Source organism: Scylla paramamosain, chromosome 26, assembly GCF_035594125.1.
Source record: "Scylla paramamosain isolate STU-SP2022 chromosome 26, ASM3559412v1, whole genome shotgun sequence".
Taxonomy (NCBI): Eukaryota; Metazoa; Arthropoda; class Malacostraca; order Decapoda; family Portunidae; genus Scylla; species Scylla paramamosain.
In genome coordinates this window covers 8,898,064-8,912,453 of record NC_087176.1, presented here as the reverse complement: position 1 = coordinate 8,912,453, position 14,390 = coordinate 8,898,064, and the positions used below count along the sequence as shown (strand labels likewise).

Genomic DNA, 14,390 nt, shown 5'->3' with positions numbered 1-14,390 from the left:
TTTACTGGTCCTTACTAGTAATTATCAAGAAAGAAATAGAGAGAGAGAGGAGGGGGCAGGATATGAGAATGAATGTTTTTCTAATTAGGTACATCCTTGATTAAGTAATTAGTTTTTTTTTATCTTTAAACCAAAATGCAAGGAAGAAAAAAATTGAAGACTGAAGGAAAAAAAAATATTGAGTTTAGTAAAAACCTGGTGATGAGTTTCAAGTTTTTCCTCCTCAAAGGGAAGGCTAAGGAAAAATGTCTGAGACTAGGGAAGGTGGCAAGACTGATTTGAATTTTCCTTCACCATTTTCAGCCCTCTTGTTGGGGAAAGATAAGGAAAACTGGGAAATATTAACCCTTTCATTGGTATTTAGCACATTTTTCTTTCATTTATACTTATTCTAAAGCCACCTCTTAACACTGTACTAGCTAGAGTACCAAAACCTATTCTTGTAAGCCCTTTTTTTTTGTAGACACCCTTAAAGTTTTCATACATTGTGCTTAATGTCATAAATTGTTGCATATCACAGGAAACAGGTAAACAAATATGATGTCGCATGTATTTAGCTTCCACTTTGCCTTTCAGCCTCCATAATGGGAAAGGTAAGGAAAGATAATGCAAAAACTGACTTTTCTATCCGCCTTACTCTATTCTCAGCCTTGTCATTGAGCTGGAGCATGGAGATCACAGGTGGAGCGTGGAGAGGAAAGTGCGACAGGTGGCAACTCTTCATAGTAAATTGCTGCTCCTCAGGTGAGTAGAGAAATGTGTGTCAGGTATTTTGGTATTTGGCAGATTTATATGTGAGTTTATAATATGCCAGTTAAGTGAATATTGAGCCATTTAGTCTATCAGTTAGTCAGTCAATGAGGAATTTTATTTATGAGTTATGAAGATAGATGAATGAAGAGAGTTGTTTCATTGTTTAGTTGGTGAGGTAGCATGTAATGACTCTGCATTAAGTCCTGTGGATAGCAAGGTGAATTTATATCCTAACAGTTGAGCCTTTTGTTGATCAGGCATATTCAATTAGTTTACTAGTCAGTCATTCTTATTTTCACACACACACACACACACACACACACACACACACACACACACACACACACACTTCATAAGACTCATGGAAATGTCTACCATTCTTAATAGACACTAAAGTAAATGAAAGTACGAGTAGACCAACACACTTACATATTCACAAGTTTTAACAAACCTTTCATCCATTTTAGACACAGAAAGTTGAATGTAAAGTAGACCAGTGCACTTAACACAACATAACTATCACATGACTACGACAGGACAAGACTGAGGATGCCAGCAGCAACCCGAGTCACTCGGCAGAGAAGACAAAGCATGAGACAGCAGATCAAGGTAGCAGACCAGGAAGTAGAGGACACAGTGGACACTAGCATCACCACCGACACCAGTACAACCAAAGCAGCACCACCAACCACCACCAACTCAGCAGCACCACCACAAAACAAACGTCTGCTCAAGTGAGTGTGGTGATGTGTCTGGTAGAATAAGTGTGGTGGTGAATATTTTTATGATGCAATGAAACACCAGGTAATTCTTTTAGTCTTTTTCTTCAGGGAATGGAACCTCAGTGAGTATTTTTATATACATCTTTTAAACACTATTCTTGTATAAAAGACACTGGACTAAACAATTGTGTCATGAAATTCAAGTATATATATATATATATATATATATATATATATATATATATATATATATATATATATATATATATATATATATATATATATATATATATTTTGTCCTTGTGTGTGGGGCAGATTCCCTCGCCGTGCCCTTCAGACCATGGATGAGGCAATGCGAGTGGAACTGGAAACCTACCTCAGGAACCTCCTCCACCACTCTCTCTTCCGTAGCCATCGAGATGTCTTGGAGTTCTTCGAGGCGAGTATCTCCCTTTGTTCATTATTTTATTCTGCTTTTGTTCTTTCCTTTCTTTCCCTTATCTCTTTCTTTATCTACCTTTTTCTTGTATGTATTGGGAGTTCTTCAAGTTAAGTGGTGTATCTCTCCTTTCATCCATTATATTATTTTTATCTTGTCCTCTTGCATTTTTTGAGGAAAGAAAAAAAATTGACTGACTAGATAAATTCTGCTGCATATTTTGAAATGAAAGCACCTATTTTTCTATTATGCTATTTCCTCTCATGTCTTTTCTAGTATCCTGTTTTCTCTAGGCCTTTTTTTTTCTTTTTTTTTTTTTTTTTTTTTTTTTGTATGTATTCCTATTTCTTGTTTGACACCTCTTCTGCTACCGTATCGCCTTTTCATTCATGCCTCTGCTGTTACCCCTGCAGATCTCTCCAGTGTCCTTCATAGGGGAGCTGGGAATGAAGATCAAGGAAGGTTACGTGAAGAAGAGAGTGGGTGGAAGTGGCCCCTGTGAATGCTGCAGCTGGTGAGTATATTTGTATGTGCCTGTGTCTTCCTTATCTCAGTCATCGGGCAATTTAGACAACCCTACATCTCTCCTTATTCTCACTTTTATCCTTTCTTTCCTGCACCAGGCTAACTGCAACTTGCACTGGGAAATACAGGCAGCAGTGGTTGGTGCTGAAAGAGACTTGCCTCTTCTTCATGGTACCAGAGACTGGACTAGTGCGCTCAGTGATGCTCATGGACTCTGCCTTCCAGGTCTCCCACAGCTACAGGCTCATTGGTGCCCGGAACAGCCTCCTTATCTCTAACCTCTCCCGGTGAGTACAGGAAGGGCTGGTTCTCAAATAAAGTATTTGAGAAGAGTATTGGAAGAGGAAAGAAACAAGATAAAATGAGTGCTTAAAAATGAACACAAGAAGAAAGAGAAGAGAGATATGAGAAGAGAAGGAATAATTGAATAAAGAAGCAGGAGAGATTCAATGATTAAATAAAGAAAAAATAGAAAAATAGGAGTGGTAAGATAGGAAATTTTGAAGTATTGTAAATAGCAGTTCTGTTCTCTCTGGTGTGTGTGTGTGTGTGTGTGTAATAATAATAATAATAATAATAATGATAATAATAATAATAATAATAAACAGTTTATTCTTCAGGCAGTTAACAAACTGAAAATGTACAGAGGGGGTGGGGAAATATTTAACATTTATCCTAAAGCTAAGTCTAATCTAGAAGGGAAATACTATTGAATGATGGCGCGCACCATGGTGGGAATCACGCTGAGTCTGTACTGGTCCGTGCACGATGCCTTTAGGGGCGTTATCTTGTTGTGGTGTCTGGTGGCATGGACCGGACGAGGCACATCAGGCGGCAGCATGTGTCTGAGACGTGGATGATGCAGCAGTCCTCTTCCGAACTTCTCCAGAGCCTCTCGGTGCCTGGTGGATAGTCTGGACAGACTCAGGGTGGTCAGGGGTTCATCATAGGTGGTGTAGGCAGGGCCAAGGATAACCCTGCACACCCTTTTCCGCATGTGTGTGTGTGTGTGTGTGTGTGTGTGTGTGAGAGATCATATCCTAAACTCCTCATGCAACAGTGAGGTAAAAAAAAGTAACTACCCCCTTACTATACATTCATATAACTTTTGCACTTCCTCTGTATCTTCCCCAGGTCTCTCCTCATAAAGTGTGACTCCGAGTCGAGCAAGAAGGAGTGGCTGTCTATCATTACCAAAACAGAACGGAAGTATGGTTAGTGTTGGAAGTAATAGTTTCCTCGCATGACCATTTGCAGAGTTGTTTGTTTTGAATTTCTCCTTTTTGTTTCATGTTTTGCTCTGGGAATATGAAAGGGAGAAGATTAGGCGATGTATAAAACAATTTTCTCACTTTTTCAGCCAAGGACTTCACCAGTCAGGACAACCGATATGGATCCTTTGCTCCTGTCCGCAAAAACTCCTATGCTCGATGGTTAGTCCTTTCAAGAGAGGATCCTTGATATTCCTTTGTATTGTCCCTTCACTCACCACTAACCCCTCCCACACCACCTCACCCCGGCCTCACATTCACCACACACCACCACATAACACTACCACATTTAAACACACTGCTGCACTCACCACACCTCCAAACACCACATACTACATAGCACACACCACCACACCACACTACCACAGTCCCCACACCTCCAAACACCACACAGCACACACCATCATACCTGCACTCACCACACCGCCTCTCCCAGGTATGTGGATGGTGCACGGTACATGTGGGATGTGGCTGAGCTGATGGAGAGTGCACGGGAGGAAATCTTCATTACGGATTGGTGGATGAGTCCACAGATCTACTTGAAGCGACCTGACCTCACGGGACACAAGTGGAGGTGAGTGGATCAGCTGAGGTTGTTGTGAGGTTAAATATTCAGCTGGTTAGATGATTAATGGTGTATAGATTTATCAGGATAGCTTATTTTCCATAACTGTGAGAGATTGAGGCATTAAACCTTTCTTATTTATTATTTACTATTAAAAAATTAAGTGAATTTGAAATGCACTGTTCAGGAAGAAGGTTTTTTTTTAATTATTCAGGCAGTTAGATGATTAATGATCCACAGATTTATCAGGATAATTTTCTTCAAGTGTTAGAGACATTGTTAGAGACTGAGGCAGTAAATCTTTTTATCTGTTATCTATTGTTAAAAAATGAAGGGCAGTTGAAATGTACCATTTAAGTAGAGTTTGCAGAGTACTGAATTATAAATTATGAAATAAGAATAGGATTTGAAATTGATATTGTGAAAGTGATAGAGGACAACCTGGGAAGATGGCTAGGACACATGGAGAGAATGCCAGAGGACAGAGCACCTCAGTGATTGATGAGTAGAGAAGTCATAAGAGTAAGACCAAGAGGAAGGCTGAGAACTACAGAGATGATCAGTGAGGGAAGCAGCTGAATTATGATGGCAACTAACTCTTCTGGCTAGAGATACAAGAGCATGGTCACAACTTAGAAGAACACTTAGAGACCCTACCTGGCACTGCTGGATGGGAATTAAGTAAGTGCTCATTACTTCAATACCTCCTACCTCACAACACATCTTTCATATACTCACCATCTCATCCTACTCTTCCCCAGATTGGCAGAGGTGCTGAGACGGAAGGCTGAGAGTGGCGTGCGGGTCTTCATCCTGCTGTACAAGGAAGTAGAGCTGGCCCTTGGCATCAGCTCCCTTCTCACCAAGCAGACAGTCAACCAGCTGCATCCAAATATCAAGGTAGCTGTGGTTGTGTTTATGTAGTCTTAGTATGCAGGATTTGAGTCAAACTGATGTTGTTTTGTTTCTGCATCTACTTTCAAATCTACTTCTTTTTCCTGGTCTTGAAGTTGTAAATCCTTTGACACACCTATTCTATGCCCAGCTTATTCAAAGCATCAGTACTTCTATGTGTAAGAAACTAGGTTTCTCAATGTTGTTTAAACATCTTGTCTTTTCAGTTTGCATTCATGTCCCCTTTGTGTGTGTGTGTGTGTGTGTGTGTGTGTGTGTGTGTGTGTGTGTGTGTGTGTGTGTGTGTGTGTGTGTGTGTGTGTGTGTGTGTGTGTGTGTGTGTGTGTGTGTGTGTGTATGTATGTGAGAGATAATGTTTTAGCCCTCTCACTGTTATATGACGCATGTTTCTTGATCACTAACTGCTCACAAATGTCTTTTCTTGTTCTTTGGCCTCCTCCAAAGAAATTGCAAATCCATTCTTTTAATCCCCTTCTTTGTAGATGCTGTGAATTGTTGCATATCAAAGTTTAAGTGTTGAGTCATACCAAGCTGCTGGGATAAGAATGTCAAGTGTATTGTCCCCCCAGGTGTTGCGTCACCCAGACCACATAGCAGGAGGAACACTGTACTGGGCCCATCATGAGAAGGTAGTGGTGGTGGACCAGATGTTTGCCTTCGTCTCTGGCATAGACCTTGCCTTTGGCCGCTGGGATGACTACAGACACAAGTATGTTAGTGTGTGTGTGTGTGTGTGTGTGTGTGTGTGTGTGTGTGTGTGTGTGTGTGTGTGTGTGTGTGTGAGAGAGAGAGAGAGAGAGAGAGAGAGAAACCAATATTCTAGTCAGAATAACACCATTCTTCTTGCAAAGCATCATTCCTTTTGTATATACCCCATGAATATTTCTGTAGCTAGTCCAAGCTTTCCATTTAATCCCTTCTTTCCAGTAATTTAGTCATTCACTGCAGTCACACCCTTACTTCCAGACTGCTAGACACAGGCCATGCAGGGGTACAAGTGATGCACCCAGCACACCGACAATCCCAGCACAGTCCTGGTCAGACAGGGTTGAACCGAGGAGCACTGCAGCACCTCCTTCGGGGAACCAATGATGTCCTGGTCAGCACTGTCACCGGCTCAGCCGCAGGCAGTCGACGGGCTTCCCTTGGTACGACAGAGGACTCCAGTGCTGCCCCAAGCAGCCTTAAGAATGTCAGTCCTTCTCCTAGTAACTCAGAGGATCCTGTTAGCACCTCAGAGGCTCCTAGTGGTCCTGTTGTTACCTCAGAGGATCCCCAAGGTACTCTCAGAACCTTGAGGAGTGTCCGTGACTCCCTTCGTTTGGCCTCAGCTAACCCTATAGAGGTTCCCACTGGCCCTCTCGCTAGTCCAGAGGACTTTAATGCAGATGTTGAGTCTCAGGATGAGTTGGATGAGGCGCAGCAGGTGCCAACCATCACCAATGGCAGGAAGGCAAAAGGGAACAGGTAAATTGCATGTTTTGTTGTAAGTACTGTCACTACCAAAAGTTTGTTCATGTGCCATACTCATTTCCACTAATTTAACTATTTCGTCTCAGCCATAAGTCCCACGATGTGCTGCCTGTCACCTTACAACACCTGGGGAGTGAAAGGTTCCAAGATCAGAGGACGTGAGATTGAAGGAAAATGCTAAACACAGTGAAAGTGAAAGGGTCAGGTTACAAGACTTCTAGCCATGACTGTACCTACCTGTAAATGTGGAAATGGGAAAGAAATTGGTAGTGCTAGCTAGAAGTAAATAAAAAAAGTAATGCAACAAAATTTGTGAATGTAAAGAAAAGGAAGTTGTTTATAAATGAGCAGTAAAATTGTATACCTTTTAGAGATTTTGCTGAATTTTGGGAGAATTACGTATCTAATTTCTCACTGTTGTATTGAATTTCTGCTCTGTTTTATTTTTCTAACATGTCATTCCAGGTATTTGAAAAGCAAACAGCTACTTTGGTTATTTCTAGCATTCGAGCCATGTTCGTAATACCATCTCTTCGCAAACACACCTTTCTCTCCCACAGGTCAAGAGGAAAAACTGACCTGAACAGTATCCACTCAAGCACAAACCTTCAGAATGGCAGTGCCCCTCACCCCTCACAGGAAGACAAGGACACCAACCCTAACTCCCTCCCACCCGTCAAGAGAACCAGGTTTTTCTCCAAGAGTGGAAGGGATCGTGCCAACACAGGCTCGAGCACAGAGGAGGAGAGGAAGGGAGGAGGAGGAGGAGGAGGGAAGAGCTTCAGGGAGGTGAAGAGGAGAGGCATGGACCTGGTGGAGGAGATGAAGGTGAAGGGACGGGAGATGAAGAGAAAGTTGCACAGGTAAGCTTTGTTCATTTGCATTTATCATTTTCTTTTCAGTTTACTCATTTAGTCTTGCTGTTATCACTCCTTTTAACTTATAGATTGTGTATTGTTTTGGTTTTCATTTTTTTCACTAAGGTTGTGAATTGTGTTGTTTTTTTAGTTTTCCTTTTTTTTCTTTTTTCTTGTTTATTTATTTAGATAATCACTAGTACACTTTTTGTATCTGTACTGTAACATTTGTATTTCAGTGTGATGTATTAAACATCACCATCACTTAATGGTGTAATAAGTGAAGTAGACAGTGTAACCGTTTCTTCTTGTCTAAATAATTCTGCAAGTAACGAAAGCTCCCAGCACTATCAGGTACACAGTTGGATTGATACTAAAATTTATCCTCATCTCTCTCTCTCTAAATACCAGACTAACATCTTTTTAAAGGGAGACAGCCAAAACAAGACATCTACGAGTACATGCATAATTCACATTCACACACATACACACACACACACACACACACACATTCACATACATTCTATCACATTCTATCTATATAATAAAGATCAAACCTGATGTGTCATTGCATCCGGTGATTTGCTAAACATTAAAGCTGAATTTGTACTTGGCCTTGTGAAGCAGATCCTATTCTTGGCAGTAACTTAGCCCAGTGCATGGGAGTGTGTCATGCAGATCAGTACTTGTGTGTGGTGTCCTTACCCTGTGTGCCTGCCTCGCATCTGCATGTTCTCCCAATTACAGGAGAAATAGTTCGGATTCTGACATGTCCTCAAGCTCCTCAGACAACGGGGAAAAGATGGATAACCTGAGGACCAGTAGGTGTGTGTTCTCTTACTTCTGTCCCTTCTTGTGCTCATAGATTTAACTGAAGAATCACTTTCCATTTTGTGTTACACTTTAGGTAATTTGTATGAATTGTTATAAGGAATAATATTTTTTGTTTCATATATATATATATATATATGTATATATATATATATATATATATATATATATATATATATATATATATATATATATATATATATATATATATATATATATATTTTTTTTTTTTTTTTTTTTTTTTTTTTTTTTTTTTTTGTGGTTTGTGGTTTTGAGAAGTGCTCATTGCTACAGAATTTCATAAAACAGAACTACTTTTGCCTCTTGTAAATATGAATTAAAAGCATTGCAGAGTTCAGATGATTATGACTAATACAACATTGTCCAGTTTTGATTGCATGGTAATTTAAATTCTCTCTTCCTCCCTCCCTCCCTCCCCCCCTCCCTCCTTCCCCAACTCCCTTTCTTCTTTCCTTCCTTCCTTCATTCATTCATTCATTCATTCATTCATTCATTCATTCATTCATTCTATCCTTTCCTTCCTTCCTTCCTTCCTTCCTTCCTTCCTTCCTTCCTTCCTTCCTTCCTTCCTTCCTTCCTTTTGTTGCCTTACATGTATTTCCCTCACAAACCTTTCTCCTCCCTTTTCTTTAACTTCATCTCTTCTTTCCATCCATCCTTCTTTCTTCATCTTCTGTTCATCTTTCTCCAATGTCACTTTCTTTTCCCATTTCTCCCTCTGTCACTTCTTTTCTTTCTCACTCGGACCTTCCCATTCTTTCCCTATCCCTTCCTCGCATTCTCACCGTCCTTTCCTCCCATACTCTCTTTTTGTCCTTTCCTCTCTTTATCTCTTCCATTCTCCCATTCTCACTCTATCCTTTCCTCCCATACTCTGTCCTTCCATTCCTTCATCCCTTCCTTCCTACACACCATAGCTTTTCACGGTTCCATGGGCGTCGGCTGTGGGGGGGTGCTAAGGAACGTATGGGCAGCTGTTCCTCCCTGGCTCAGGCCCACAGTGTTGTCACCATGGAGGATACCACCTCCACTCACCTCTGGGTTGGCAAGGATTATGTCAACTGGATCAGCAAAGACTTAGATAACCTAGATGAGCCGTTTAAAGGTTAGAGTTGTGGTGATATTTATTGTATTACTACCAGCTTTGTTGTTATTGGTGTTAGTTCTCCTTGGAAGGATTAGGTGGTTAGGTTTGCTGAGTCATAATGAAAGGTAATATGGTTCTTTTTTTTCATTGTATTCTCAATCCTCTTATTACATATATCAAGTATTTTCAGTAGAGGATGGGAAGTGAGGTTTTCTGTCACATGTAATCTTAGTAAGTACTCATTTCCTTCCAAAATCTCTCAGAAAATACTAAAATTATGCCAACAAACCCTACCATATACACTCTTCCCCGAGCCTTGCTAGTACGTACACAGAACACTTACTATTTATCACACTTTACATTTCATCTCTTTTCTAGTTAACACTCATACTATTTTATCTTTACCTCTCCCTAACACCTGACCCTTTACTCCTGACTACCACTTGCTGCAGACATTGTGGACCGGCACCAGACGCCTCGGATGCCCTGGCATGACATTGGGCTCTTTGTTGAGGGAGCAGCAGCACGGGATGTGGCCAGACACTTCATACAGCGCTGGAATGCTGTCAAGACTGAGAAGGTTAGAGGAAATGACATGTCCAAGTATATTTGTATTGCATTAGGTAGACTGTTTGTTGGGTTATGTTCAGCCGACATTGTTCTGTAGTTCAGTATGTATTATTTTCTCTCTTTGATTCTAGAGGTATTTTTCTCCCTGGGTTATATGAGAGTGCTGCAAGGGTGATGCTAAAATCAGGGAGAGGTTGCACTCAGGTAAACTGTGTCTCGGATCATAAGTAATAGTATTTGTTATTTCAGCACTGGGGAAATGTGTGGTTTATAAGCTTGCAAATTAATGTCTTTAGTGTATAATATAATGCTGATATTATTTGATCTTACCTAGTACTTAGATCACAAAATTATTAGATGTATAGTGATTGGAATGTTTGTTTTTGTGTGTGTTTTCTTTTGTTCTATATTTTTTTCTTACTTTTTGGTGTAGCTTTTCTTTTTATGTATAGTTTACTTGGACTCTGTGTTCCCTGTCTATGATTTAATACAATTTTGTGGGCTGTGTTCATGTATATTGCTGTTTTTTCTCTAGTTTAACTGTGGTGTTCCTTCCTACAGGTCTTGGCATTGTGGGCAGGTATTGTGTCTATAGTATGTTTGCTTCAGGCTAAGAAGTAGAGAGCCATTTAGGTTTTGTATATATGGCCTGAATTATTTTGTGTTGTTGCTGACTAATACACCAGAAGGCTGAACAGACTCTGTGAGTAGTTGTGTGTGCATGAGGGATGGAGAGAGGTACCTTCACAGCATAAGGAGTAGCAGTCAAAGTCATGCCTCTGAAAAATGTACATACACAGCTTGCACTAGACAATTTATGCTTCCACACAGTACCTTGAATAAAAACTAACTATGTGACAAGTTTACTAGAAGAATAAGACATAGAACTATTAATGATGATGAGCTGAGGACTGGATAGGCTTTGATAAACTTTCAGTACATGTTTGCTCACTTTGGTTTCTTTTATCATACTCTGCTGTGGAAAATGTTCAGTTTATTAAGGATGAGATGATTCTTTTGTTATTTCACTTTATTATTTTATGCTTGTGAATGAGATGTGGCCAGCATCTTGTTGCTTGTGGTATCTACTGTTTGTGTTGTGTTTTCCTCGAAGTGTTGGAAATTTCCATGAATGTAATTCCTAATCCATTTATCTTCACTTGTTTTATCATAATGACTGCCAGCCTTTCTGAGGGTGTTGGATTGTGATTCACGTTGTTAATTGCATTTTTTATTTCTGTGCGTTGTGTGACCTACAGTGAACCTCTAACTAGTGATTTGACGGAGCTTTGTGATGGAAGTTTATTGAAGTTTGATTGACAGCAGACAAGAGACTAATTTCACTGCACCGCGTGGATATTTTGTAGATTGTGTACGCATTGCCATTAGCACCTTATCACCGTTCATTCCTGCTGTATTTCTTGGTATAACTCGATGAATGTACACACCCAAGCATTGAGAATTATCATTGAATTTACATAAATCCATTTACCTTTTCAATGCCACTAACATCAACACACAGAATCACATACACACAACAAGCAAGGTAGGGTTGCAACTCTCTAAGGTCACAACTCCTCAACTTACATCCCATACTTAGTGTGTATTTGGTGAACAAGAGCTGCAAATTGAAAGGAAACAAGACAAAATGGTCTCCACCCCACAGAGGATTCATATCCTTATGCATTTAGTTGTTAGGCAAATGTGACAAATATAATGAACTGTTAAAAATGCTAATAACAATAATAATTTGTCTATACACCAGCCTGACATCCCAGTTAAATGTGAGTAATGATAATGATGCAAGAGTGCTTCCAACAACAGAAGGAAGAACAAGAATAACAATACAATATAGAGCCAAGCTTCAGATTGTACTGCCACCACCACTACTCACTCCTCCCTCTCCCTGTCACCAGGCCAAGCCCAACCACAGCTACCCATACTTGCTGCCTCGCACCTACAGCAAGGAGTCCTTCCTCTCCTCCAACCTTCGCCCTCGTCACCGTGTCAAGTGCCAGGTGAGTTTGTGTTCACCTTTGCTGCATCCAGTGATATACAATAAGTTTTATCAACACCGTGAAACACATTTGGGACTGGCATCTGAGTGGGCACTTCTTTTGGGCAAGTCCCCCTCTTCCATACATACATTTCATATTTTTATATTTAATCCTCACACTCATCCATTATTTCTCACTTGAAGATTCTCATTATTCCCTGTCCAGGTGGTGCGGAGTGTGGGGAAGTGGAGTGCTGGGGTGGATGACATAGAGGCCAGCATCTTCTCAGCTTACGTGGACCTAATCCGCCGGGCCAAGCACTACATCTACATTGAAAACCAATTCTTCATCACACGAAGCAACGTGGACGAACAGAAGGAAGTGTCAAACTACATTGGCTATGAGATTGTGCAGCGGATTGTGGAGGCTCATAGGTGTGTGTGTGTGTGTGTGCGTTCCTGACCTGATCTTACTAAAGCACATTACCCATTCATCCCAGCCTTACTGACTCAACCATCTCTTCTTCCTCCCTTGGCTGATCCAGAAAAGGGGAAGCATTCCGAGTGTACATCCTGTTGCCGCTGCTGCCGGCCTTTGAGGGCATGATTGGCAAAGCCAGTGGTGTGGCCATGCAGTACATTGTTTACTGGAATTATGTCAGCATTTGCAAGTAAGAGTTTATCTGTCTACTGGTTTATTGGAATTTGTCTCCCACCTTTAGTTCATCTCTTCTCCTCCCTGTTATTTTTTTTATCCATTTCTTCCCTTTTCATTTTTTCTCTTTATTTGTAATTTTCATACCTATCTGCTCTTCAAAGAACCATATTCTCTAATGTTTCCATATCTTATCTTCACAACAGCTAGCAGGATCAAAAGGAAGTTAGTGGGATACTTAGACATTTTTATGACTAGTGATAATTTAACAAGGATTACATCATCAGTAGGGAAAACACTTGCAAGAACCTGATCATTCATCTCTGTGGTCTTTGAAAATAGACTGAATGAGAACTTGAACTATTTAAGAATATGAGCCTTTACAATACATTGCATGATCTTTCACCAGGGGCAAGTCAAGCGTCCTGCATTGCCTGAAAGAGCACGGGATAACTGACTGGGAGCGTTACGTCTCCTTCTGTTCCCTGCGCACCCACGAGTGTCTAGGGGAACGGCCCGTCTCTGAGCTGGTCTACATTCACTCCAAGCTGATGATTGTTGACGACCGCTACGTCATCGCGGGCTCAGCTAACATCAATGACCGCAGTCTCAATGGTACTCGTGACTCTGAGGTCTGCATGGTGATTGAGGTGAGATGGTGGTGGTGGTGGTGGTGGTTGTCTGTGCTTGTGATTCTTTGTAATGTTTCAGTACTTTTTGTGTTGTCATATTTATATCTTTTTCTGTGCTGTTTTCCTTGTTTTCAGATATATATGTTTTGAGTTGTTTCTATCTTTGATTTTCGTCTATTATCTGTAGCTTACTTATCTCCACAATGTCTTTTCTCCTTTCACTGTATCCATAGAGTCAGGAGTCAGCTCCATGTACAAGTCTCCAAGTTGTTTCTGACCCTTGCATCTTCCACAGTGTTTTTACCATAGCACAATACCTTACCACACTTCTCCCGGACTTGACACATCTCTTATCACCTTGCATTACATACACCTGCACCTTTGTCACTAATTTAGTCCAGCAATATACTCTACTACCCCTTACCAACACCACCTTCCATCAACAGGACCAGGAGTTTGAGGAAGGAGTGATGAATGGGAAGCCCTACGATTCAGGGATTTTTGCTGGCAGCATGCGTCGCTACCTCTTCAGTGAACACCTGGGAGAGGCAGACCTAGAGAACCCCACCATGGATGTGTCTGACCCAGTGTCTGATGCATTCTTCACCAATGTGTGGAACTTTGTAGCCAATAAGAACACATTGATATATGAAGAGGTGAGGCATTGCTAAATAAAGTGGCTTGCACGATGGTGTGGTGTGAAAGTGTGGTAAGAGGTTGAGGCTTAAAATATATGACTTTCAAAACAGGGAAGCATTTATATAAGGTAAGTTGTGGAAAATGATCTTGAAAGCAGGGAAATTTCTAGATATTTGACATTGGAGTCAGTGCTTTACGTATGTGTTCCCCTGCAGGTATTTTCGTGTTACCCCTGCAACAGTGCCACAACCTTCAACGATCTGGAACAACTGCGCACGACACCCACGCTGGCTGAGGTGAACCCGGCCGATGCCAAGGTCAAGCTGAAGGAAGTACAGGTAGGACTGCTCTTGAGTTATATTGGTTATTGTTTTGGATGTATATAAGGAAGAATTTAAATGTAAACTTCAATTCATGCTTCAATTCACGCTTCCTCCAT

At 40.8% G+C, this 14,390-nt stretch overlaps 1 protein-coding gene across 5 annotated transcripts in view; it reads left to right on the top strand.

The window, feature by feature from the left end:
* LOC135113686 (phospholipase D1-like) overlaps positions 1-14,390 on the top strand; it is a 28,567-nt gene that overhangs the window by 10,635 nt on the left and 3,542 nt on the right. For 4 of the 5 annotated variants that reach the window (XM_064029164.1, XM_064029160.1, XM_064029165.1 and 1 more), the window contains 21 exons: positions 649-744; positions 1,290-1,487; positions 1,791-1,914; positions 2,328-2,428; positions 2,538-2,726; positions 3,574-3,653; positions 3,800-3,872; positions 4,147-4,284; positions 5,037-5,175; positions 5,760-5,899; positions 6,157-6,657; positions 7,224-7,526; positions 8,268-8,345; positions 9,290-9,477; positions 9,912-10,039; positions 11,946-12,047; positions 12,252-12,460; positions 12,571-12,696; positions 13,090-13,330; positions 13,759-13,968; positions 14,167-14,289. In XM_064029164.1, coding sequence (XP_063885234.1) covers positions 649-744; positions 1,290-1,487; positions 1,791-1,914; positions 2,328-2,428; positions 2,538-2,726; positions 3,574-3,653; positions 3,800-3,872; positions 4,147-4,284; positions 5,037-5,175; positions 5,760-5,899; positions 6,157-6,657; positions 7,224-7,526; positions 8,268-8,345; positions 9,290-9,477; positions 9,912-10,039; positions 11,946-12,047; positions 12,252-12,460; positions 12,571-12,696; positions 13,090-13,330; positions 13,759-13,968; positions 14,167-14,289 — 3,487 coding nt within the window. The remainder of the gene's footprint in view (positions 1-648; positions 745-1,289; positions 1,488-1,790; positions 1,915-2,327; positions 2,429-2,537; positions 2,727-3,573; positions 3,654-3,799; positions 3,873-4,146; positions 4,285-5,036; positions 5,176-5,759; positions 5,900-6,156; positions 6,658-7,223; positions 7,527-8,267; positions 8,346-9,289; positions 9,478-9,911; positions 10,040-11,945; positions 12,048-12,251; positions 12,461-12,570; positions 12,697-13,089; positions 13,331-13,758; positions 13,969-14,166; positions 14,290-14,390) is intronic. The other variant, XM_064029163.1, reaches the window with a different exon arrangement.